Source organism: Anarrhichthys ocellatus, unplaced genomic scaffold (assembly GCF_004355925.1).
Source record: "Anarrhichthys ocellatus isolate YVR2014 unplaced genomic scaffold, GSC_Weel_1.0 scaffold14, whole genome shotgun sequence".
Classification (NCBI taxonomy): Eukaryota; Metazoa; Chordata; class Actinopteri; order Perciformes; family Anarhichadidae; genus Anarrhichthys; species Anarrhichthys ocellatus.
Window position 1 is genome coordinate 3,092,559 of NW_022280044.1, and position 24,231 is coordinate 3,116,789.

Below are 24,231 nucleotides of genomic sequence, written 5' to 3' on the forward strand. Positions count from 1 at the left end.
TAGGCTAACCGCTCGTGTAATTGCAATAATGCTACTGGAAATGCCATTTCTCCCTTCATTTAGTTTCAGAGTAGCTACTTATCCTCATGGCCACAAGAGAGCGCCATTAGCTACACAATTGGTAGCTCCAAAATTGACTGATGTCTTCTGACCATCTTCGCTTTTACCGGACCATTCATGCATGCTAGGCCCAGTTTAAATGGGCTTTTGCCTCATTATCCAGTGTCATAGTTACATTAGCTGCTACATGGATTTCAGCTGGAAGGCGAGGTGCGCCACAGCAAGTCAACTTGATCTCATCATGAGGGAAGACATCAAGCCATCAGTGCCTGGGATGTGTCAGCGGAGCATTCAGGACCAATGTTCTCTCTCAACTGACATCTTAGTGACCTTATATATCAAATAATTAATCGCATAGACGATATAATACAATGTCAGCCATCAATCGCTGCTCAATTTGCCCCCATAAGTGTGCTCAGGTACTTTTGACATTTTGTAACAGTTTGAGTACAGCGTCTGCAGTTTAAAACCATTGCATCTATCAAAACAGAATCAAAGAAATACATTCCTTCAAACAATGAATCTTTAATAGCACAATTATACAACACAATCAGCATTCCCTCTCCCACTTGACCTTTATGTTTCACATGATAACTCTGAATAAACTATTTACAATAGTATAAGCAGTTGTGACTGTAGCTGATGGGTAAGGGAGGAGGGGTTGAATATACGGCTCATAAAGGTAAAAGGGGCAGAGGCAGGGTGGTCATAGAGGTCAGAATATCAGCGGCAGTGAAGGTGGAGACAACCCCGTTGACAACATCACCAAAATGAAGGGTCATATCTGGAGAGAGAGAAGCAGAGGACAAGGTCAGCTCCCTGCGAGTTGCGACAATGTCACACTGACAGTTTTACACACACACACACACCTTGACTGTGGGACCGTGTCTGTGCTTTCCTTCAACAGCAGCTCTGAGACCAGCGTGTCCAGAATCTCAGGACTGGACCTCTTTCCATACCTGAGACAAAGAAAGAGACGGAGTGACAGGCATTTAGACGGACAGAACTTGAAAGGGCTTAGCATCAACATGGAACATTTTGGCTGTCAAAATACATCAGAGAAAAAGAGAGAGAGAGCGATGAATTGAGCACAGAGAAATACATACCGTGACATATTACTTTGTCATAAATCCAATTAAAACCTCAGTGAAGACTGAATACAGTCAGACCGAGACCCTGCAGGGGCAGACAGGAGTTGCATTGCGGGTGGTCATATTTCCTTCTCTGCCCCTCAGATGATAAGCTGTGCAGCGTGCCTGAACCCCTGGGTGGCTTAATGCCTGCAGCCGGCATGCAAGCCCCCTGACATTCAGAAGAAAGCTGAAAATGGTGGACACGCCATGCTGGCATGGCAGTCATTTCCCCTCAGGTGGTTCTACAGGTAAATGGGCAGCGGGTGTTCCCTGCTCTGTCACAAGCTGTAAAAATAAACCTGCAGCTCGAATAGGCAAAACTTGGCTTTGTTTGATGTGAAAAGTTTGCAGTTAATTTTTTCAGATTATCATGTCAAGAACATAATAGAAAATGCCAAATCTTGGGGAAAGACCATTGTTAACTGTAGAATTTATTATTTTCTCAAATTAAATATATATATTTTTTGTATGCCTCGCAGCCATGATAATAAACAATCCAACAAACTTAAAATCCTGCACTCCTACTCTGCATAACTTTTTAGCTGGTACAGTATTAACGGCTATTGAAGAAAATGGCTAGAAGTCTAACAATATTAAGCACCACTTGATTAAAAGAATGTTTTATCTGATAGCAGTCATCTCATTATATTCAATGGTGGTTGCATTTTTGTTTTTTTAATTGGAGAATACAATTAAATAGAGAACAATGTGGAGAAGCTACCAGCAAGTGGACAAATATGAATCCAGTGATTTAAGGAGAAAGAAATATTGCGAAGTATTCCTTGTAATCGTTATAAAAACGGAAGTTAAATGACTCCAGCTCTGTTAATAAACTCTCTGTTCGATTCTGTTCTTTGCAGAGAGGTGCAATTAGTCCGCCTACCTCTGTCTTGTGATGAGGTTGATGTAGTGTCTCAGGGCTGAGTAGTACTTGGCCAGTTCATCCGCCGGGGCGTCATCCCCAGGGTTCTCCGGTTTCACCGGGTATCCCTCCGTCAGAGCGCCCAGGCAGAGCAGCGCCCACAGCAGGAACCCCAGAGTCCCCAGCCAGCTTACCACGTTAGGATGCATCTGGTCGAGTAGAAACAAGTAAAAAAAACTGTTAGGTCAGTGCCACATCTCTGGACACTTGTTCCACTGTGCTTTAATAAATGTCCTGTTCTGTTTTTAGATGAATTGTTATTTATTGAGAGTAGGTTTCTTGCTGAGGAGGACATTGCTTGAGGGATAAATGTCTTGTTGGTAGTAAAAACAAACAAACATGTAAATGAAACTTTTGTAGCTGCAACTAGCAGATTCATGTCTAGAGACTTTAAATAAGTTTCCTGTCAATAACAGTCAAGGTTTTTGTAAGTCAAATATCAAGGTACTTACATTTCCCAGAGGATTAGAGGGAGAATTCAGCTGTCCTGAGGTGTCTCTTCTGCTCTTCTGGGCGCTTGTTGCGCGGTGGGTTTTATATCTGTGAGCGCCAGACGCGCTGCAGAAATACGCGTCAGAGCTGCGCACCGTTTAGCGCAAGTCTCTGCCTTTCTTCACGTGAACGTCACTAGTGATGCTGTCATCAGCGTGCTTTTAAAAAAAAAAAAAGGTGTTTACACGAATTTAAAAGACGTAGAATAACACAAACTAAAATTAGAATCAGTTAATAAGCCCCTTTTTCCACAATGAGCCAAGAGGGATTAGGGATTAAGTCGTTTTTTTAAAGAATGTGGCCAATCAAGCTGCTATAATAATATTTTAGGACTCAAACCAATGAGAGGAAAGTTGCATATATATATTGTAGTGAACATAGAAAGTCTGGTACATTCACAAGAAAGTCACTGTTAAGCACTTTGGAAATATTACTGAACTAAATTACTGTTGTTAATGCAATAATTATGTTGACGTATGTAAGATTATATTCTATGTCTCAGATGCAGGTGTGTGTGTGTGTGTGTGTGTGTGTGTGTGTGTGTGTGTGTGTGTGTGTGTGTGAGTGTACATAAACAGGAACAACACACACATCTGCCAGAGACAAACCCTCCTAATAACTGTGGCATTCAAATGCTCACTGCTAAACAGATTGATACACACATGCTGAGTGTGCTGTTTTGGTGTTTATGAGGCGTCACTGTGAGGAAGACGGTGAAACATTATTTCACAATCAAGTAGCGATTCTTCTGCATAATGAGACCAATAATCCCACCTGAGGTCAAAAAAGAATGGCAGTGATGTGACACTTTGGGCGAACTTCAAATGAATCCTCCTTACCAAAAGACGCTCCAATAAGGACGCCTCGGGTGATCGGGAATAAAAACAGATCTCAAACAGACTCGCATGCACATGAGCCCCCATTTTTTTTGACTCGCTGTTTGCCTGAATCGGTCCACTAATTTCGTTTTGCAGCTCATTCCATCAGGAAAGAGAGACTGGGACACTCAACGTGAACAAAAGGCCTAACATGAATATCAAGACACGTCAGTGAAGAGCCCAATCTCCTAGAAACCCTCTTAATAAGAAAACCCAAATAGCACTTCAAATGAATCTGTATCACCCAGTGCTTCATTTACATCCTATTCATAATCCTTTTGTATATCGGCTCGCAGCCATATAATCTATCAAAATCAGCATTCTTCAGCAGTGCTGCTTTTTAAGTAGCGCAGAGGATGCGTTAAGGGCTTTTTGTATCGCACAGGATGTTAGGAGATGAGGAATGAGACACGAGTGCGAGAACATGGAGCACAAAGTCATGACCGAATCATGACGATCGCAGGCAGGAATTACAACTTCTAGTCCTCTTCAGGAGATACACACACACACACACACACACACACAAACACACTCAGTGGCTCACTTCAATAGGTATAACACCTTTTTAAAGCTTGCGGCTACGAAAGTGTCTGAATGAAGCAGATGCATGAAGCACGTAGACGAAGTTGAGAGGTCAGTTCACGCTTGCTTAAACACCAGACTGAGTAAAGTGACTTTGAACTCGATGGTCTAATAGATGTATGAGCTCCAATGTTGAAGACGCAGGTGACAGCTTAAGGTTGTACCAAATCTGCACAACTCATCGATCCCTGAAGCAGAAAGGCGAAAATAGAAGCGGCCATGTTGGGTTATACTTGTATCAGCTGAGAACAAGTGATAGGAGTCTTCAGTCTTCAGGCTTTGTGAGGCTCTCCTCGGGCAAAGTACAGTATATGCAAAATGCTAAAGCTACCTTGGTAACATGTGCAAAACAACTGCCTCACGCGTCTAATTGGACAGGCTATTATGTTACCATGTGTACTATTTTAATTTAGCATGCATTTTGCAGGTAATTGGAAAAATGTAAATGTTTAGGGAACGTGAATGTATTCTAATCCATGAAGTAGATGTTAACCAAAGTGGAAGACCGCACATTATCATCCCAAGAGCCCCAGCAATTTCCAGATCATGTGTATTGCTGCATGGTCACAGTCCTTTCACTGATGCTTACAGCTAAATAATGCACCACTGACTACTCATTTCAGTTTACTCTCATGGCCCTTGCTGGCTACCTTAGGTGGAGCAAAATGTTAACAACACAGTGGATGAATCCTAAACGCAATATGCTCGTCCCAGAGTGGATTAGGAAACACACAGAGACAAATCCACATCTTTACGGATGGATTTAAGCTTTCTGAACAGATCGTTGCCACCATTAGCCAAACAGTTTTTAGACTGTCAGAAGGAGAAGCTTTGTAGATAAAACAACTTTAGGAAAAGAAAACAAATCCTAACCACAGAAATATAACTTATGTCAGAGCTGCTTTTGCAGATTAAATGAAATGTTGAAAGCTTAACGTCAGTGAATCACCACATTCATTGTGGTACGTTAGTGAAATTATTGTGATCATAACACAACCTTGACCCTCTTCAATGCATTTTACAGCGTGAGCCTTTTGGTGAAAATCTTTTAGGAAGAAATCTGCTGTGCAGCACAAAGAGGATCTCCAATACAGTCCCGGTTGTTTACGCTAATTTGAAAAATCGAAATACCTACAATCAATGTAACAGAAAATACATTGCTGCTCTAAATCTAGCACCTTTTTCGGTAAATGCCGTTTAAGATAATTTCTTGGAGCTTGGTTTGACGTTGTCAGAAATCATTTCCTTTGGAGAGCAAGCTGTTTAAATGTAAATCTGTCTTCCCCTCCTCCCATCAGCCTCCTGGTTTGGACAATAACTTCTCTTCCCAGATTTGTTAAGATGAAAAGGCTCGCTGTAATTTTCCGCTGCTGTGAATCACACTTTTCAAATTTACAGTGTGCACAACTGTAAAAGCAAAAATACTGACAAGCAGGCGGCCCGTATGGTCTCTATCAGGCGGTTGCATGAAAACGGACTGAGAAGACAAGTCAAAAAGGATAAATCTCATACAGCTTTGGTTATTTCTTTCTTGGCTATTACTCCTCTTTTACACAGACGTCTGACATCTAAATTGTTACTTTTTACTACGCTATTGTGCTGTGGTGACAGTATGTTACTTCTGGTAAGCAAGCACTACTATTACTTAGATAGAGCATCGGCAACCCCCTGTTTGGCTACGTGGGCTGCAGCTTCAAACTGAAGGTGATTTGAGTAAAAAGAGGTCCTTATATTAGGTTCATATTTCAGGGATCTTTGTCAATAATTAAATCAACTGAAACAATCAGATTGCCAAATATTTTATCTTGAGTTGAGCTGTGTTGCATTGTTAAATCAAATATACTGTATATATTTTTGCTGTTATTACTGATTCAATGTTGTTTCCATACATTACAACAATAATTGCCTTGTTTTTAAAGAACTGGTCTCCCATCCAAGTAAGTATCATTTCTGCTACCCACGTCTCTGAACCATTAGCTATCATCACTTCAGAGAAGCCATTTTCCTTTGTTTTGGCTTTGACATTAATTGACAGCCTTCACAGGCAATTACTGAACCATATAGCATCTCAAAGAACATAAGCTCTCTCCTCTCCACTCTCAGTTCAGAGTAAATACGATACTGACAACTGCTCAATGAGGAAATGACAAGAAATAATGTCCCAGTCTCGGCGTGTACCTGTCTTTACGTCTTCTCTCAATGTTCCTCGCTGTTTTCTGTGATCTGTGTGTGTCTGCCTGTGTATGTTTAATGTGTCTCTGCCACATCTGCTCCTGGGGGCGAACGCAGCACAAATGTCACGTCAAGAGTGACATCATAGAAGGTCTTTTGATTGACAGATGAACAGAAGGTCGAGCCACCACGCTGTGACAGGTTGGTTCGGCTCAGGTGTGCAGGTCAGAGTCCAGAGCCTTGATATTAGGAAACCTGATGAAAGTTGTATCCACGTCAAAGGGCTCTAAACTTTAGTTTAATAACTGTTGTGACCTATGTGAGACCACAATAGTCTGGATGTGTCATGGTCATGTCAGAGTGTTGGCGTGTTTGTTGAACCTCCATGACATAATAATAATTAACATACATGCAGGTGCTAATTAAGCTTATATAAGTGTTGTTTATCAGTATTATTACATCTGCTCTGTATTCATTTTAAATAGATTTTTAAATATAGTCATATAAAACTCCTAAAAGAAAAAAGACTCCTTACGGACCTCTTTAAATGTTTATGGAGAAATGTGTGTATTTAAACACAACACAAGTGAAGAAGGACGTCACGATGGCCAAAGTGGTTCAACATTTTAATATGCCTGCTGAATATGATTTTGACAGCCCTTTTTCAGCTATTTAGCAAAGGTCTGAAGAGTACCAGCATGTTAGACACCATGCGAGATGCAAGCTTCACCACTGAGGGACCTGATAATGGAGGGAAAGTATGATTTAAGCAGTCCAGCTAATTAACTGCAGTAGAAAGCGATTGAAAGCTTCAATTCTCAACAGTGTGTCGCAAAGAACACATTTTTTCCACATTGCTGTCAATCACCCATTGAGTTTTTCCAAATACTTGTTCTGATAATTAAATGCAATTACAGATTTAAATGTACTATGCAGGTGCATAATGTTTGATTTCTGTGCGCAGAAACACTCAAGGACATACTCACAAGGAGAACACTACACCCTCACGCTGAAGCTGCAGCTATTTTAATTACAAGTGCAGTATTATAATTAGGGATAGCTCTGAAGTTCAAGTTGTAAGTGATGTATTAATGCTTTACTGATCAGCAATTGTATAGTTTAAGACCCTTTAAATTCTTGAGACAAGACGGATATTAATACTTTTTTAGCCTGACGTAAGAGCACAAAGTTTAAAGTGCTTTAAAGGAATAACAATAATATTATTGGTTGCTTTCTTACTGAGAATTAAACGAAGAGATCAATACCACTCTCGTGTGACGTAATGTAGAGGCACATCCAGCAGCCTGTTAGCTTAGCTTAGCGTAGCATAAAGCAGCTAGCCTGGCTCTGTCCAAAGGTAACAGAGTCTGCCTACCAGCACCTCCAAAGCTAATTAACATGTTGCATCTTTGTTTACTTAATAAGGAGCTTTTTACTGTGTTCAGGCAGAGCGTGAAGGGGCGTGAAATACATTTTAAGCTATGTGGCTGCTGCCCGTAGCTTTACATTTAACGGACATGTAATGACTGTGATGTGAAACTTTGCATTTAGATTTCATTGATAAGTCGTTCAAGTATTTTGATGTAATTTTTACTTGATATTAGTTTAGCAGGATTCTAAACTAATATCCAATTGGTGAACTCCAGACCAGGTCCCGTCTTTAGGGTGAGTTAAGGATCCATCAAATTGATGTGGTCACGGTTGGCTGTTTTTTTGGGCTGCTCTTAAATTTAGTTTACAGAAGCTTCTGAAAAACGTAATAACTTGATTTATAACAGCAGATGTGACGCTTATTGTAAAATGGAAACCATACGACTCTTTCTTATTGACTTGGTCCTTTTTAAAATAGGACAATTTATGAACCATTTACAAGCACCTTATAACTACGTGGCACTGATATCACTGTTCTATACAAACAAGAATTATTAGCACTAATTCCAAACCTACAGTATGCCATGTGTGTGTGTTTCTGGTCACATGAACTCCATTAGTGTGTGTATATGTGTGAGCGAGTGCATGCGGCTGCATGTGTTTAAACACACTTCTATTAGGCAAACATTAGTATTGATTTAACCTAGCGATACAACATCCCATTCTGTTTGGTATCACTGTGCTTTGTGAAAAAGCAAAATCTATTTCTCATGACCCGCTCTCCATCCCCCTCTCGGAGTCTGTCGACACCGGAGGGGATCGAAGCAGAGCCTCTTTGAAGTCGCTGCTTTGTCAATTTCCCACTGTTTCTACCACAAAAGAGAGGCAACACACACACATACAATGTGTCCAATGTGTCAAAGTCATACGGAGGATTGTGCTTCGCTTTTAGGAGTTTGTGATGGGTTTTTTGTTCTTCTTAGAAATGGAACAAGCTGTATTTTGTTTGCGTAAGATCTGTCCTAAATAGGAAACTGGCTGTTTCTTCTGATAATCAGAAGAGTGTACTTGGAGGAAAGAGAATATTGGTATTTGAGTCTGATTTGAGAATTTTAGTTGATGACTGAAAGTAGCATAGTGGTCCATATTGAATGAAAACCTGATTCGAAGTTTGGCAACCAAAGAAAGCTGTGATGGGAGAGATTAAGTAATTCAGTGGATGTCCATTTACAGCAATGTTATGATATGTGCACAATAATTATTAACATTAAAAACAAATGCATTTTTGCATTTGGAAATAGTATTGTGTTACTGTCGGATAAATCCTGCTTGTGTTAATTATTCTGTTAATATTGTATTGTATATTAGACTATATAAATACACCCTGAAGCATTATGTGACCTTTAGGTCATTCAGATATTTACTTATTTGCAATAACAGATAATTTTTTGCCACTTGGGGGTAACTAGTTGTTAACGCAACATGACCTTTTAAATCCAGTAGTCAGAGTAACATAGTGTTTGTGTCTACCTGACGGTTTATCCGCTCACTCTCTTTTAGCTCTGTTTTAGGTCTCCACCAGCTCCTGAGGGAACGATCTGGCTCTTTAACTGCAAAATGCTCCACTACGTTCACTAGCTAGCCGCTAACCTCTACTGCAGTATACTCAACTTATGATATTTTCCAAATCACAATGAAAATTATTTGATTCACAAGGGAATTTTTATTTTCCTGAACATAAATAAGGTGCCAACATGCATAAACAAAGTCTATCCAAATAGACTAATAGAGCGTGTTTATCAAAAAAAGTGCCAGGGGAGGACCCCCGACAGAGGTCCGACCAATTAACTATTAACTGCTGTCTTTGCTCTTGTATATTTTGCAAAAGCAGCACCTTAGCAAAGGAGGTTGAGTATCCCTGCTCTACTACCTGCAGTTTGATGCAGGGCAGGTAGTGCACAGTGTGTTAAACAAAGCTTTTTCCTTAAAAAAGTGCTTCTTGCTGCGTTAGAAAACCGAGGTAAGAGTGAATCAGAACACTAAAGTTGCAAGTTGGAAATGCTCCATAGAACTGTCGAGTTCGGTAATAATTATTACTGCGACAGAATAAAATCAAAGGGTTTGAAGCCCAACAGATTTTGTGGACTCGCACACTATTTGTTTTGTCTTTCACATCCAGGTGGGCTGTGCAGTATCTCAATGAAGTAACAAAAATATATTATTGTCCATCTTTTTAAGTATTATGGAAAATCTTTTTCAAGTTGTACTTTTCCTCCGAGTGATCTAAGAGCTTCAAGTGATTTGTCGGTAGTCGATAGTCCATGGTGTCTCTTTGTGCCGCTGAGTTTTTGTTACCTCCGTCTCTCTCTGTGGGTAAATTAGGGGAGCGTGTTCTTCATCTCAAGGTGTGCCTACTGCAACTGTCACTGGGGTATTTAAGTGTTTCCTTGCACAGTAATTGCCAATTTAATCTTTTGTGCTCTCTTCTTGATTCGTAGTGTTGAATGTGTCAGTCAAGCGGGGCGTGGTTTCCATGGGGATATGGGAAGTGTAGTAGTCATTCGCTCCAATTCATTGCCAAAGTAATTTACTTGTAGCCTCCTAAACAGGGTTGCTATGGAGAGGTAATTACTCTAAATTGTAATTGCGCCTGACTAACTGTCAGGCCTTCACCTTTTAAATTAATGGGTTTTTCTCTGGGAGTAAAAATGTCCATGAGAAAGCAGCAGAAATAGGTCAAGTGTTTCTTTAAAATATGATTGATTCTTTATGTCAACAAAGCTCTTCTGGGTAGCAAAGAGGAAATATGTTTGGTTTAAAGTATGTATGCCGCTCTGAATGTTTGTGTACATACTTTATGTTGCAGCAACCTGATACCATGGTCATCGTAGAGACACACTGAATCTGAAGTGTCAGCTTTCAGATGGGATCCCTTCCACTTGCTTCCTCTTCAGCACCCGGCTGCATGCAGAGACCCAGGTGCATCCATGCCATCCTTCAGACGTAGCCCTTCCATTCCCTCGAAACCACCTGTTCAGCTCACTAACACACGCGCACAAACATACACCAAGTTCCCTCGGGTAATATTTACATTACGACACAGGTGACTTGAGATGCACTGGCCATCACCAGCGTAGATGCTGATCCAGTTTGTCTTGCCATCCTTCCTCGCAGAGGAAACATTTCAGTGTGAGTCCTCATTGAGATCCCTGTTCATTTTATTTCTCAGTTAAAGACGTTAGAATGTGGGCCACCAATGGAGACAACATGACCTGCTTCAATTTCCATTCACTGCGTGGATTAAATTGGCTCTCATCACTGCTGATCTACCATGAGAAATGGGATTAATCAATCGGAGACAGTACATCTATCTGCTAATTAAAAACGGCGCTCATCACAGAACACGTACCTCCATGGTTCTGGGGTTATTTTGGTGGCATGGTTAGTGGGAGGCTTTCTCTCGATAAGAGAACACCAATCAAACAAACCTCAGATGTGTAAACTGGCCGGTTTACGGAACGTGTATCAAGAGAGAAATATGAGGCATTAATTAGAAAACTGCACTAAATAAAAGTATGGGTTAGTTAGGGTATCAAATATGACTGTGAGGAATTATATATAGAGATGACTACGTGTTTCTATGTTGAACTGGTTATGACCTTGTAATTCAATACATACGTTTGAAATAACTCATTGTAAAATTAGGATTTCATATTCTCAATCTCATATTGTATTGTTTTTTTTAATCGTACAGACATATATATGAGTTTATGCATGGTATTTCTGCACCTCACACGGCAGCCAAAATACTGAAAATCTCCTAAATATGCTTTACCTCCAAATGTGATTTCATCCTGAGAAAGTCTTCAAATGTATTCAGGCATTGTCAAAGTGTGATGTGTCTTAAAAGTCCAGATTTCTGAGTAAAACTTGGTAATCTGGATCACCATTGTAATGCTCCCCATGCTCTGATTGGATCAATATACTTCCAGTTGATTGTTTAGTCGTTAGGTGGGATTTAATAACTACTGTTGCTGACAGTTGGTTGTACCCCTTTGTCACGACACTAACAAAGACAGACACGTCACTGAAAAAGAAAATACTTAAAAGCTGTGAAACAATCCCAATGTTTTTAAGCTAAGATTAAATGTTACAGATCAGAAGAAGTGTATGATTTATTTGCATGGTAAATATTGCCCAGTATGGACGGTTTGACAGATGTTGCTTGTCACTGTTTGTTGGTCTCTCTCTTACGGTGAGCAGAGCTCGATGCTTTAGTAGACGTTACTGTGATCCTTGATGCAGAGCATCTCTGCTGGCAGCCATTTTCTCTGTCTTGATCTGAAAAACATACGGCAGGCAGAGATTATGAAAATCATGTGACGGGTTGCAGCGGCGAATACTGTGTACCTCACAGGTATGAAACTTATTTTAAATCTATGTTTTGAGCATTAACTAATCCAGGACCTGACGCACAGATGTTAAAAGTAAAGGCTTGTAATTTATAGAATGCATTTATCTGCAGTCACTGATGAATATAAAATGCATTTATCATAAATAAAGATCGCTTATTCCCAATTAAGGACAACACCATATATTGAGTGATAACATTAAAATAGAAGTGATAGTGGCTACTTACAATGTGAGACTTTTGAACACGAGATTCCAAACTCTTAACTCAGAACCACTGAGTGTGATAAGTAAATGCTACATTGTGGAGTTATCAGTCAAAAGCCTATTGAATCATACATAATTAAACACACATAAATGGTTAAAACAAGTGTAATTAATGTTGTACATTCAATCATTAATTACATTTCCATTGTTTTCAGAAGAGATGAAAATTACTATTAAGTCCACTCTTATTACATTTGCAAATTTAACTTGGACATCCATTGATTACATGTTCTCCTCTGATCGTCCCATTTATTGAATTGAAAGAGGTACATCTTAAATAACCTTGCAGCAATGCAAAATGCATGGACTTTTGCATCATCACAGATCTACTACAGATGTAGTCTGGGTCAGACCTCAATGTGGTAATAAAATCTAAGGGGTACACTGGACCCTTCTGATCGGATCAAGTCCCTACTCTGCAGACTTGCTTGTTCAACACTGATGCTGTGCTGCTCTTTGCTGCCCTCACATGCTGCTTAAAGGAACTTTCTTCTCCTTTGGTGCAATGCATGCACACACGCACACACCTTCTCCAACAGTCTAACGAAGGCCGACTCACCAAAACAGTCCATGAATCAAAGATTGTCTGAGCTAGAAAATGGCTTGTATTTGTCCTTGCTGGGGGCTGATGTTGCCCCTCGTGACTACAAGTGCTGGATGTTCCAGACTCACCCTACCGAGCCTCAAGAGACGAGCAGCTCTCACATAGCACACATGCATTCACATACACAAGTTTAAAACTGACAACTCTGCTGCGTCTCTCCGTTCCAAATTACATCGTCACATACTGTATAGGCTACTTTTCTGGTTCTCACCTGAGCCGCTGGCTTCCAAAGCGAGATAACCATCCAATAAGGAGCTGAACCCCGTCAGCCCCCCCATGGCAGCATAAGGAACGTCCCTGCCTACAGGCTGACCACGTGCCTCCCTCTCTAGTTTAGTCTGAACCTGACAAAAAACAAAAAGTGATTTTCAAATTGAGCTGAACAAACAGTAGTAATATGGGAAATCTATGTCCAGCATTAGCCAAGGATCTGTGTTTATTGTTTTACTCTACTCACCAGCGTCTGATGGGCAGAGCTGGGCTGACCACACCCACAAGTGTAGGGGCTCTTGAACCCAGAACAGGAACTGCCTGAAAAATGTTATTCTCATCTTGAACATGAACTGTACATGTGACTCCATATGCGTAAGATGCTAGAGTTAATTTGGGTTCGAATGAAACTGCTCTCTTTAAATGTAGTAATTTCATACTCACACTTTTTGCACAAGTGGCCAGTAGCTTCACCGTGATCCTGAGGAAAGTGTTTGCACCTGCAGCGGACAGGATTTGGCCCAATCTGGGGAACATACTGGTAGGCAGAACAATGACACCCTCTGACCTGGCATGGTAGGGCTAGGGGCCGCTCGGAGGGGACCACCTCAAAGTCGGTCTTGTGTTGCTTGTACCTGAACAAAGTTACATTAATCACAAATATGTGTATGCATGTAAGTCTATGTGTGTGGTGGAGAGAAGGGTATGACACTTGATTTCATGTGTTATCGAGGATCGCACTACCTATGTGTACACAAGCACCGTGTCTCAGGACCAATGAGTTTGCATTCGATGCCTCCTGGAACGCCAAAGCTGACATACAGCCTGTTTTTCACTCGCTGAGGGAGCAACTTCCTCTTGTACTCGTCATATTCCTCTGGAGTGAACAGTTGTCCTCCATCATCATCACCCACAATCCTTGAAAAGACAAAACCACCAATACAAAAAGTAATTCTTATGGGCATATACTAAAAACATACAGTCTAATGTTGGGACAAACCTTTTGTACTCCCAGTAGTCATCGACCGCTCGTAGAGCTGATTTATCGAGACATATTTTCTCCATTGTCAAAAATCCGTAACAGATAGATGTGGAGTTTGTTCGGTTTTGTCTTGCACAGCAGGACACTTCTGTTTACCACGGTGAGCCTTATAGTTGCCATGGAAATGTTTGTAGGCGTCCCTCTAACGGTCGTAAAGTGAACTGCAAGCATGCAAATACAGTCACAGGGAGAGAGAGGGAGAGGACAGAAGGGAAGTTAAACTCAGATCAAGCTAACATTAACATTAGAGAGAGAGAGCTAGAGAGACTTTATAGATCAATAAAATAGCAGAGTAAAAATATTAAATATCAAATGCACAATATAAAATTAACTAAACAGTAGTGCAAAGATTTAACCAAACAACAAACAAACAAGAGTAACAGTGTTATAGCTTTGTGAGTGATTTGGCCAGAGGTGATTTATTGTACAGTGTTATTGCAGTGGGCAGGAATGTTCTCCTGTATCCTGTATCTGTTTAGCAGCAGCTAACATTAACATTAGCAGCCATGTAGCTAACACCCTGAACACGTGTCCACAAACTCTACAAGCTAAAGTAACGTGAAACAGTTAGCGCTTTGTTTAAAGTAAACCGGATTAACTGCCGTTTAAATGTTTACCTGCACTGAAGCCAACTAATAACGTGAGTACAATTTGTAATGTTTACTTTCGTCTTGGTGTTGAATCGAGAGAGAGAGAGAGAGAGAGAGAGAGAGTGAGCGGGCAGTGTAACTACATTTCCCAGAATGCAATAGTCATGACGCATTCAGTAGACGTTCAGGGGCACCATGACAGTCTGAACAGTTGCACGCTTGGAATTCTAGCTACTGACCAGAATCATCGTCTTCGACACCGTGTAGGGAGAAGCTGAAATGACAGCGAGAGAGAACGGACACCTCAACATGATGCTCGGTAGATAACGGTATAACGGCCCCCCCAAAACACCCCCCCCCCCCCCCCGCGTGTGCAGGTTTGCTAAACAACAAACGGCATTCAGTGTCAGCAGCTGATGCTTCTCCTCTGGAGCGCGTGAAGTCCTGCTGCGACCTCAAGGTAGCTGCTCAACAGACAACACTACGGGGGGTAAAGTATCTGTTTTTGATGGGATTTGCTTCAATTTCAGTCAAGTTTGAGCTTTGCGACTTAACGTGTACGTGGTGCTAACCTCAATGTTGGTGGAGTTGGGAGAATAGCTTCAACTGAGCTTGAGCGGCTGCTAATAATGATGCTAAAATGAATTTTAGGTGTAAAAAAAAAAAGAAAAGTGTGAAACTAAGTATCCAAAAATAGTGCATATTTCACGTGTTGGTCGAGTTTACTTTTCACATGTGTAACTTGACATTGTGTACATATACATGTCCTATCATGCACATTGTTTAAGTCTTCATATATATTTAACATTATCGACATTTCAGTTTTTAGTTTATACTACATGCCAGGTGATTAAGTCTGTCTGCCAGCTGTTGAAACACACGTGACAGCCGTGACAATATTTAACCTCGAGATTAGATATTTTGAATGACAATGTGTGCCTTGTCATTGTCAATCGTCTCATTAAGTACACTAACATCCACACAGTCCCCTAAACAAGTGGAACATTCAATGTCTGAGGTCGGTGTGCCTTCCCATGGAACAATGATCATGCCTGGTGAATAACCTGATATGACTGGCTGAATACCAAAAACTCTTCTGGTTGTTGTCAATTGTCTACCCTATTAATAAATAAAGATGGCTGTGGTCTGTTGCCTAGCACATGGAAGGCACAGCTAATCATCCTAAAGATTTATTTGCCCCATTGCTCACCCATATCTGTTGACATAGCACCCTACACAGAAAGCAATAATTCCCTGTGTATCATGCATTGCATGTTTTCTTTTAAATGTACAGCATGGTTCAAAAGGAATTAATGTGACTGATGATGAAGTTGCATATTTGTCAGCCGCAATGCGTTTTGCATCCTGACCAATTTCAACTGTTACTTTCATTGAGTCTTTACACCATTCTTGGTCTTTCCCTTCTAGTTCTTGCCTGCTGATACACCAGGTCATAGGAAGGGCATGTTTGTGTGTGTGTGTAGATAGAAACATGGAAGCATTGCTGAACGGATTCTATTACGTTTCTTTTCATAATTGATTCCTTCAGTCACTGTCCCCTCTCTGGCTTCAACAGGAAGTTACACTACCACACCCAAGAGAGAGAGAGAGAGAGAGAGAGAGCGCAGACGTGGAGAATACAATGGGTGAAAAAGTTGCGAAAATTGAGAAATGATGGCCCAATTTCCCCTGCATGTGCACAGTGCACTCACAGGCTGCTTGTCGGTCAAATAGCCATTGTGGTGGTGGGATTAGTGAATGAATGCCCTCTGTGCCACTGGTTGTTCCTTTGTCGTCAATCTGAAGCTTGCAAAGTGGGTCCCATGCAATCTAAACTGGTAATCGGGTTTCTGGGCTCGGAGGGCTGAAAAACATTTGTTGATGAGTGGGCTATTGTGCACCCTGACCCAAAGCAGCAAAGACATCCATCTTTAATAATAGCTAAATAATATATATATTTGATGTAGCCGCCAATGAAGATGAGGTGGATTTTGCTCTTCATCCAGCACATGCAGTTTCTTTGTCTGTTGGAAGAAAAAACCCACAATGCTCAACAGAACTTTGAAGAAGTTACAGAAGGGCTTGAGAAAGTACCCTTCGAGTGTTTTTTTGTTAAACAGTAGAATGAGTTTCTTTTATCAATTCATGACATTGCTAACATTTAAGCGTCATGCAAGAAATGGCGAAAAGATGACAAAACAAATGTCTCTGTGTTTCTCTCTCTTTTGGTTAATCATATCTCTCTTTATTTCCCTTTGTATGCTTCTCCAACATAGTCAACGATGCCGGCGGACCCCCTGCCTGAACGCCCAGTCTGCATCGATGATTTGACGTTAGACATCTTGCAGCCAAAGCACCTTTTCCAAAACCCCTGACTGCCGGTCCGCTTCCTTCTGGTTCCACTTCCTGGCCTGAAGACTTTTTCTCACCTCCTCTTAGGAGGGGCAGGATACCTTAAGTGGTTAGAGAAACTTTTACTGCTTAATGGGTATAATGCAAGCATGTGTCCCGCTGGAGCTCACTTGAGTGAGGCACCACATCCCCAGCAGCTTTAGGAATGCTTCGCACTGGACTCTAACCTCTCTGTAGATACGGACCTCATTAAAGAGAATCTCCCTGCCAGAATCAAGTAATTATCACTCTACTTATCAATTTATTGGCATATCCACATCCAAAGAAAAGACCTTCATCCTAAGACCGGGCCTCTGCAGCGCCCCTCCCCTTTCGCCAGCTCAGTACCATGCTGGGCGCACTCTTGCGGAGGAACATGTCCCAGAAGCTTAGTGTGCTGCTGGTGGTATTTGGCCTGGCGTGGGGACTCATGCTGCTGCGGTACACTGTGCAGCAGCCTCGCCATCAGAGCAGCGCCGAGCTACGGGAGCAGATCCTGGAGCTTAGCCGGCGATACGTCAAGGTCCTGACGGAGGAGAACCAGAATGCACCGGGTGGGCTGCAGGGAACCTCCATGGCCGGCTCTGGTAAGGATTCAGGAGGATGTTAGAAATGCTGTGCCATAAATGGATTTTTTTTTTTATTATTACTGCTCTTTCATCCAATCACTTGCTTACTCCTGAAACATTTGGGTTTCATTGATTCATTTTCTTCCTTGTGTTTGTTTTCCCTCATTTCCTTCGCCTCTCTCTCTCACACACACACACACACACACACACATACACACACACACAGCTGATCTGAAGAGGACTATCGCCGTGCTGCTGGATGACATTCTGACTCGACTGGTCAAACTGGAGGGGAAAATCGAGTTGGCGGTCAATGCCTCCTCCACGAATACCTCCCACACAGCAGGGGGCATCCTTGCCTCTGCTGCTGCTGCCCTGCAGAAACCCTCAAAGCAGGACACACCTGGCAGTCACCCGGGAACGTCCCGCCTCCACCCACACATCCCCAACAGGCCTCGGCCACATAAACGAGCATAGTCTTAATAGATGTATACATTTTGTTTTGAGCACATTACACTTTCCCAGCATTTATCACTGATGTTAGCACATCAGACAAATTAAAAGCAATAGGGAGACATGTAGACATCCAGAAACTTTAAATTTGGGATACTTCTCAGAAAATGTTCAGCCAGCTCAGAAGGAAGGAGGACTTCTCTATGCTGATATTTATTTTTTACCAAGACTGTCTAGCACATTTCTTTTTTTATATTTTCATTGCTGATTTTGTTTGGCTTAGATTTAATGCCATATTTGAATTTTCTGACTTTTTAAGCAAATGCAGAGAGGTGTAAATACTCTTACGCTTTATGATAATAAAAATGGCTTGAAATGTTCACCCATCTACATCGGAACCTATTATACAACACTGCTTCAATATATCAGAATGCTGAACTAAACAGTACACTCATGATAGGTAGGGCAACTGTTTTTGTTTTGTCAATGTTTAGTTTGGTGCAGTTGCTAATTACTGTATGAAGAAGATTCTACTTTGAGCTTACACATAGTCTTAAGAATACTTAAATAGTATAGTTTGTCTGTGAGAGATAATCCAAAGAATGTTATTTGCACTCCATCTGCAGGCAGTGTAATTGTTTATTTACAGTTGCTGCAAAGCAGTTTGAGGTTTATGCAGAATATGATTGGATGATGCCTATTTGCCACTGTAAACATGAGTGTGAGTGTGTGTACTATGTGTCAGTTGAAATCCAACGGTTCCCTTGCCGAGTGTTGATAAATGATTTAACTAGGTGTGTAGCACATTGAATGTACTTTGTAGTCAGTCTTAAGCCCGTCAGTGCTGTTAGGATGACTGACATACTGCTTAAACATGTTCAGGGTTCATGTTGCACTGTGACTCTTTAGAGATTTTCTAAAAATACTGAGCCGTTCCAACTTTGACTTGAGGGGTATTTTAGGAGGGTGGACGTCAGGCTCTGGAATATTAATTCTTTTAGCCTTTCTGCTGGTTCTGAGTATGGTTTCCATTATACTGAGAAACTCTGGCACCTGCCTGGAGGAGGAAGATCTTTAGTTTGCACATCGTGACGCTCATTAACATGATGACTTTGTGCGACAAGCAAGATGAGCAATACTTTCATCGGTACTACTTTGGGATTGTATGAGACGAAGTCAATGTGGGTGGCAAAACACGAGGGGAAAATGATTCAAAATGTTGCTTACACATTACAGACCTAAATATACACGAAGGCCTCGACTGAATTATCAAACTGGTTTGACTGTGTCTGCATTAAGTAATGCCATAAATGTACTTTGCTTCTGAATGCTAAAGTAGAAAAGTTGGTGAGCCAGACAGCTGCTGTGAGATAGCTTTACTAATAAATTGACCATATGGAAAATAGAATCAATCCTCATTTAAATCCTTTAATTTGATTGACATTGGAAAAATGGGCCTTTTTTTCAGGAGATCATGTAACACACAAGACAATCCAAATGTTTAGCCGGTTGTTCCCAAAGAGAGCGTCCTCTAGGAGGGGTGTGTGTCTATAAGTAAATATATGACGTGTTTTCGTTCATTAGCTTTTACTGAACACACTGCAAAACCCTAAGAGACATTATATATTTATTCAAGGCACTTACTGCTATTTTCTACTCCTACTCCACTACATTTACTAAACAGCTGTCAAGTAAAGTAGGCTAACTATAGTTATCAATTCAATCAATATAATGTATTAAATATTATCCAGTGTATTAAACTAACTCAACCAGCATCAACATGTACATGCTTAGTGAATACATTTTCATTAACCATATTTTAATAGTTATTATATAATATGTAGTTTAATGTGAGACGACACGGAAGTGACGTCAGATTCTGCAGCACATAAACATACCACCAACCTCACGCGCCCGCCATCTTCTAGCTAATAAGCGGACATTGTGTTGAACCTCAAGTGCGGGTTTATTTTCTACCAAAAAAAACATACTTTGTTGCGTTTGCTATACTGAACAATGAGTGACATTGAGGAGGGGCACTATAAAGGACGGGTGAGTTGTTGCATCGAAAGATATCAAATATATCTTCTCCTTTCTTCAAATTCCTTCCGTGTGGCTGTCGATTAATTTGAGGCCAACTGATAAAGCGCGAGCTAACGTGATAGCTAACGCGATAGCTTACCGTTGTCGTTACACGCTTTTGTCCGCTAACATTACCCGTGTTAAGATAGGCGCAGAGTTGTTCTGGTGTTGCGTCAAGTCTTTGGCGAAAGTAACGCACGTTTTACACGAACGGTTCTTGTCTACTAGCAATACCGAACCAGCCTCTAGCTAGCATGCTAGTTACTGTTAGCTTAAGAGCCACCGTGGTGTAGATCCATGTATGCACGTTAGACCTTTCGCTAATTGTCCTGTTGTGCGTTGCCAGTAGAATGCATCGCTCCTAAATCATAATGCTTATGAAATTATACACGAGATATCTGTGACGTTTATTTTGCCTGAATCTAACAATCGGTTAAATGAGAGGTAACTTAAGTCCAAAGCATCTCTTCCTTCTATCCTTTCACGCTTTTTTTTTATCAAATTGAAAAAATGCTACAATAAACATCTAAGCTCTTAACTTTATAACCTTAAATTGTTGTAACTTTGCTCATTTTCTTAATTTCTGGACTATTAAAAACTTAATGTGGAAACAATGTAATTGTACTGCATTCAGTGTTCCTTTTCATATCATTTAAAACATATTCTCCTTTTCTTAAACCTATGATCTTAATTTTATTGAATGTTCTTTTTTCATTAAGGTAATTGATCGTGAAGGATTTGAAGAGTTTTATCCAAGAATGATGAAGAAAATGTTCAAGATAAAAGAAGGCTAATGAGAACATGTACAGAGCAGAACATAGAAGTGGAAAGGGAGGAAAATGTGACGGAAGAATGGTGTCAGATAGAAGCGCTTGCAGTATAATGGCTAAAATGAAAACTGGTTTCAGTTTTGGGTGAAGAGAAGGAAAAACAGACCTGGAATCAGAAAATGAGAAAACTGAAAAAAGAAGAACGAAGAAGGATAGAAATCCTGAGAAAAGGGAGTAGCGTGTAAAGAATCTGGAAGAATGAATGTGTCCGTAGGTTAAGTAAATATACTGTTTGTGTTCTTTACTATGCTCCCTTTCTGTAACATGGAAATGCATGTTTTATTTCCCCCTTGATGGTCCAGGTGGATATTGAAATAGACCTTATCTGTATATTTGATATATATGGTTAATAGTAGGCCTCATTGTAAACCAGAATTGATTTATTGATTTACTTATAAGATTACTAACCCCTTCTTCCACAGTACATAAATCTATACATTTTAGACAGGTGTACTGTATGTGTCCAACATACTCAACCACATCTCACTACTCTTGTTATTTTCAGTGTGTAGATATGCGTGTATGTGTCCATGAGAGAGTTGTTAACGTGCTGCTGTGGCAATAGGGGTCGCGCTCCCCGTCTAAATCGGATCGGGGGAGTCCAGCTCGGGTGAAGTCGGAGAGCAGGTCCGGCTCCCCGAGCCCAGCCCGGGTCGCCAAGCGCTCCGCGTCCAGATCCCGCTCGCATTCAAGATCCGGGTATGTTGTTGACCTTTTTACGATGGCACATGTGGTACTGTGATCACATCCTATTGTAATGTTCATTAGGGGCTGAAATATGGCAATGTTGCCCGTTTGTCCCCAACAATTATTTCTGACATTGGCCTTTTCTTCCTGTGCCGCATTTTCAGGTCTCGTTCCAGGCGGCCGTCAAACCGCCGCTATAGCCGCTCGCGCTCTCGGTCCTATTCCCAGCGGAGGAAGTCCCGCTCGCGCTCCTACAGCCCCGAGTACCGCCGCAAGAAGAGCCAGAGCGCTGGCAGCAGGGTGAGTGAGGTCTGAAGGTGGGGCTGGACAGGAGGCTGTGGAGCTAGAACCAGAGAGCACTTAGTGTACGCTAACACACATTTACGTGCGTGTGTGTATCCAGATCTTTGGTGGAGATTGGCTGATTGCACATCTTAGTGCTTAGCCTGTAAACATTAAGTATGGTATGACCTTTTCCTAAATAGAGTGAATGCAAAATTAGTCTCACTCAAAAGGTTTTGGGAAGATACTCTTTTATAAGGAAGGTAAATCTGCTGCTGTATGCTTTAACGATCACCGGGCTAATCTCCTCAAAACGTTCTTTACCTTCTAGTATGTCATTGTGTTAGTTCTTTGTTTTAGACAAATCACAGTGGTTATAGCAAACAAAATTACTTAAATGTTTTTAAGTCATTATCCATCTGGCTTTGAGTTGATTATTGAAGGATTATATGGTTTACATTTCTCATTCTTTCATTTGTGTGGAAATGTGACTTGTGGTTAATGCTGCAGGAAACCACACATGTAATAACCCGTTTAATTAACCTTACATTCCTTTCATTATGTCAACAGAGCCATGACTTCACAAAAGAACCAAGCAATCATGGCGGCGGAGATCCTGATGTGAGGGTATTTGAACCGTCTGACATATTTTGGACAAAACCATTGTAATGTTTGTGTGTGGGTCAACGGTAGGGGTCAAAAATTACTTCCTCTTTTTTTTTTTTTTTTTTTTTTTAATAGTATTTGTTTATTTTATTGCATAAATATAGTGTGTAAATAAACCATAAAATCAACTCTTAACCGTTATGTTGACCCTTGCAGGCGAACCCTGACCCCAGCATGTGTTTGGGGGTGTTTGGCCTGAGCCTGTACACCACAGAGCGGGACCTGAGGGAGGTGTTCTCTCGCTATGGTCCTCTGGCCGGGGTCAATGTGGTGTATGACCAGCGCACCGGTCGCTCCCGCGGCTTTGCGTTTGTTTACTTCGAGAGAATTGATGATTCCAAAGAGGTGAGTGTTTGTGGTTTTGCTTATTGGTAAAATGCCTAATGCCTTGTTTTATGTCTAGTAATGTGCTTAATCACATTCATTTGGTGTTTTATAGTGTAAAGTATTCCTTAATTAGATTTAATGAAAAGTCTCATGGCACGTTTTAAACTGTTCTGCATCCATATATGGTCAACTGCATATTGTTTGGGACTTTGTTTTCATAGTATTTGTACATGCAGCTTCAATGGTCCTCCACTTCGGATCTCATTTATTGATTTATGGTGTGATTACATAAGTAAGCCACTAGGTGTCTGCCTTGCCATAAATTCTCTCACCTTGCTGTCATGTGACTCATATCGAATGGCTTACAGTGTGTACTGTAGGTGGGCCTTTGTGAAATAAGTATCAAAAAGCAAAAGTCTGATAACATCTTTGTCGTCTCCTCCCTTTTGTATTTCTTAGGCAATGGAGCGAGCCAATGGCATGGAGCTGGACGGGAGGCGCATCAGAGTGGATTATTCCATTACTAAACGCGCTCACACCCCCACACCAGGAATCTACATGGGCCGACCAACTCAGTAAGATCAACACTGTCCACATATCGGTTTTCTTTACTTCTTGTGCGGAATTCAATATTTATCTCATGGTTGAAATCCCGAAGAAGCATAAATGCACATTTGAGCCAACAAATAAACTGGGATGATCAGATCGCACTCATGTCATTTTTGTATCTAACGTAGGTTTTTTTGGGGGGTTTTTTCAACAGCAATGGCAGTGGTGGTGGCAGTGGTGGTGGTGGTGGTGGCGGCGGCGGCGGTGGTGGTGGCGGCGGCGGCGGTGGAGGTGGCGGTGGAAGCAGCAGCCGGAGGGGGAGAGACTCTCATTATGACCGTGGCTACGAGCGCTACGACAGATATGACGAGTATGACTACAGGTACAGGTGAGCCATAATTTGTGAGTAGAATGTCAATGTTACATTGTTTTTACGAGTAAATGTTTTCAATGTTCCTCGTCTCTTCTGCAGCCGCAGGCGCTCACCATCACCGTACTACAGTCGCTACAGGTCTCGCTCACGGTCTCGCTCCTACAGCCCACGTACGTATTAAGAGAATGCAAACAGAAAGCTTGCCTAACTGCATCCACGCTGCCGTTAGTATGCATATTCAAACAGATGTATGCATCTGGATCACTGGTGAAAGCAGATTGACTTTATT

General features: G+C 41.2%; 4 protein-coding genes across 8 annotated transcripts; 2 read left to right on the forward strand and 2 right to left on the reverse strand.

Moving 5' to 3' along the window:
• Positions 1-569: 569 nt before the first annotated feature.
• npy (neuropeptide Y) lies at positions 570-10,626 on the reverse strand. Its single transcript, XM_031854234.1, has 5 exons — positions 10,568-10,626; positions 2,568-2,655; positions 2,077-2,264; positions 930-1,019; positions 570-844 (listed from the first exon to the last, which is right to left on the reverse strand). Exons 1-5 carry the CDS (start codon positions 10,624-10,626, stop codon positions 823-825), a joined length of 447 nt encoding a protein of 148 aa, XP_031710094.1. The 3' UTR covers positions 570-822.
• A 1,141-nt stretch (positions 10,627-11,767) lies between these two features.
• On the reverse strand, positions 11,768-14,825 carry fam221a (family with sequence similarity 221 member A). The gene is made up of 7 exons (XM_031854083.1): positions 14,761-14,825; positions 14,102-14,304; positions 13,846-14,019; positions 13,546-13,736; positions 13,349-13,422; positions 13,103-13,235; positions 11,768-11,951 (listed from the first exon to the last, which is right to left on the reverse strand). The coding sequence occupies exons 2-7, from the start codon at positions 14,164-14,166 to the stop codon at positions 11,839-11,841; spliced, it is 750 nt and encodes a 249-aa protein (XP_031709943.1). The 5' UTR covers positions 14,167-14,304; positions 14,761-14,825; the 3' UTR covers positions 11,768-11,838.
• ccdc126 (coiled-coil domain containing 126) lies at positions 14,531-19,544 on the forward strand. Of its 3 annotated transcripts, none has more exons than XM_031854082.1 (3): positions 14,531-14,783; positions 17,010-17,711; positions 17,920-19,544. In XM_031854082.1, the coding sequence occupies exons 2-3, from the start codon at positions 17,474-17,476 to the stop codon at positions 18,168-18,170; spliced, it is 489 nt and encodes a 162-aa protein (XP_031709942.1). In that variant the 5' UTR covers positions 14,531-14,783; positions 17,010-17,473; the 3' UTR covers positions 18,171-19,544. The 3 variants fall into 3 exon arrangements, with proteins under 3 accessions (XP_031709942.1, XP_031709941.1, XP_031709940.1); XM_031854081.1 differs by lacking the exon at positions 14,531-14,783 and adding an exon at positions 15,108-15,193; XM_031854080.1 differs by lacking the exon at positions 14,531-14,783 and adding an exon at positions 15,113-15,223.
• A 93-nt stretch (positions 19,545-19,637) lies between these two features.
• Positions 19,638-24,123, forward strand: tra2a (transformer 2 alpha homolog). Of its 3 annotated transcripts, XM_031854079.1 has the most exons (9): positions 19,638-20,198; positions 20,948-21,268; positions 21,624-21,757; positions 21,910-22,045; positions 22,598-22,654; positions 22,850-23,038; positions 23,480-23,595; positions 23,784-23,957; positions 24,042-24,123. In XM_031854079.1, the coding sequence occupies exons 2-9, from the start codon at positions 21,257-21,259 to the stop codon at positions 24,121-24,123; spliced, it is 900 nt and encodes a 299-aa protein (XP_031709939.1). In that variant the 5' UTR covers positions 19,638-20,198; positions 20,948-21,256. The 3 variants fall into 3 exon arrangements, with proteins under 3 accessions (XP_031709939.1, XP_031709937.1, XP_031709938.1); XM_031854077.1 differs by lacking the exon at positions 20,948-21,268; XM_031854078.1 differs by lacking the exon at positions 20,948-21,268 and having other exon boundaries at positions 22,598-22,648.
• Positions 24,124-24,231: the final 108 nt, after the last annotated feature.

Coding starts and splice junctions, on each gene's coding strand:
- npy (XM_031854234.1), bottom strand. CDS start 10,626: ATGGAAGGGCTACGTCTGAAGGATGGCATGGATGCACCTGGGTCTCTG. Junction 2,656..10,567: donor GGGTCTCTGCATGCAGCCGG/GTGCTGAAGAGG, acceptor TGGCGCTCACAG/ATATAAAACCCACCGCGCAA. Junction 1,020..2,076: donor AACCTCATCACAAGACAGAG/GTAGGCGGACTA, acceptor TCTTTGTCTCAG/GTATGGAAAGAGGTCCAGTC.
- fam221a (XM_031854083.1), bottom strand. CDS start 14,166: ATGGAGAAAATATGTCTCGATAAATCAGCTCTACGAGCGGTCGATGAC. Junction 14,020..14,101: donor GACTACTGGGAGTACAAAAG/GTTTGTCCCAAC, acceptor TGTCTTTTCAAG/GATTGTGGGTGATGATGATG. Junction 13,236..13,348: donor GCTCTGCCCATCAGACGCTG/GTGAGTAGAGTA, acceptor GTTTTTTGTCAG/GTTCAGACTAAACTAGAGAG.
- ccdc126 (XM_031854082.1), top strand. CDS start 17,474: ATGCTGGGCGCACTCTTGCGGAGGAACATGTCCCAGAAGCTTAGTGTG. Junction 17,712..17,919: donor AACCTCCATGGCCGGCTCTG/GTAAGGATTCAG, acceptor ACACACACACAG/CTGATCTGAAGAGGACTATC.
- tra2a (XM_031854077.1), top strand. CDS start 20,163: ATGAGTGACATTGAGGAGGGGCACTATAAAGGACGG. Junction 22,046..22,597: donor GCCAGAGCGCTGGCAGCAGG/GTGAGTGAGGTC, acceptor TTATGTCAACAG/AGCCATGACTTCACAAAAGA. Junction 23,039..23,479: donor GAATTGATGATTCCAAAGAG/GTGAGTGTTTGT, acceptor TGTATTTCTTAG/GCAATGGAGCGAGCCAATGG.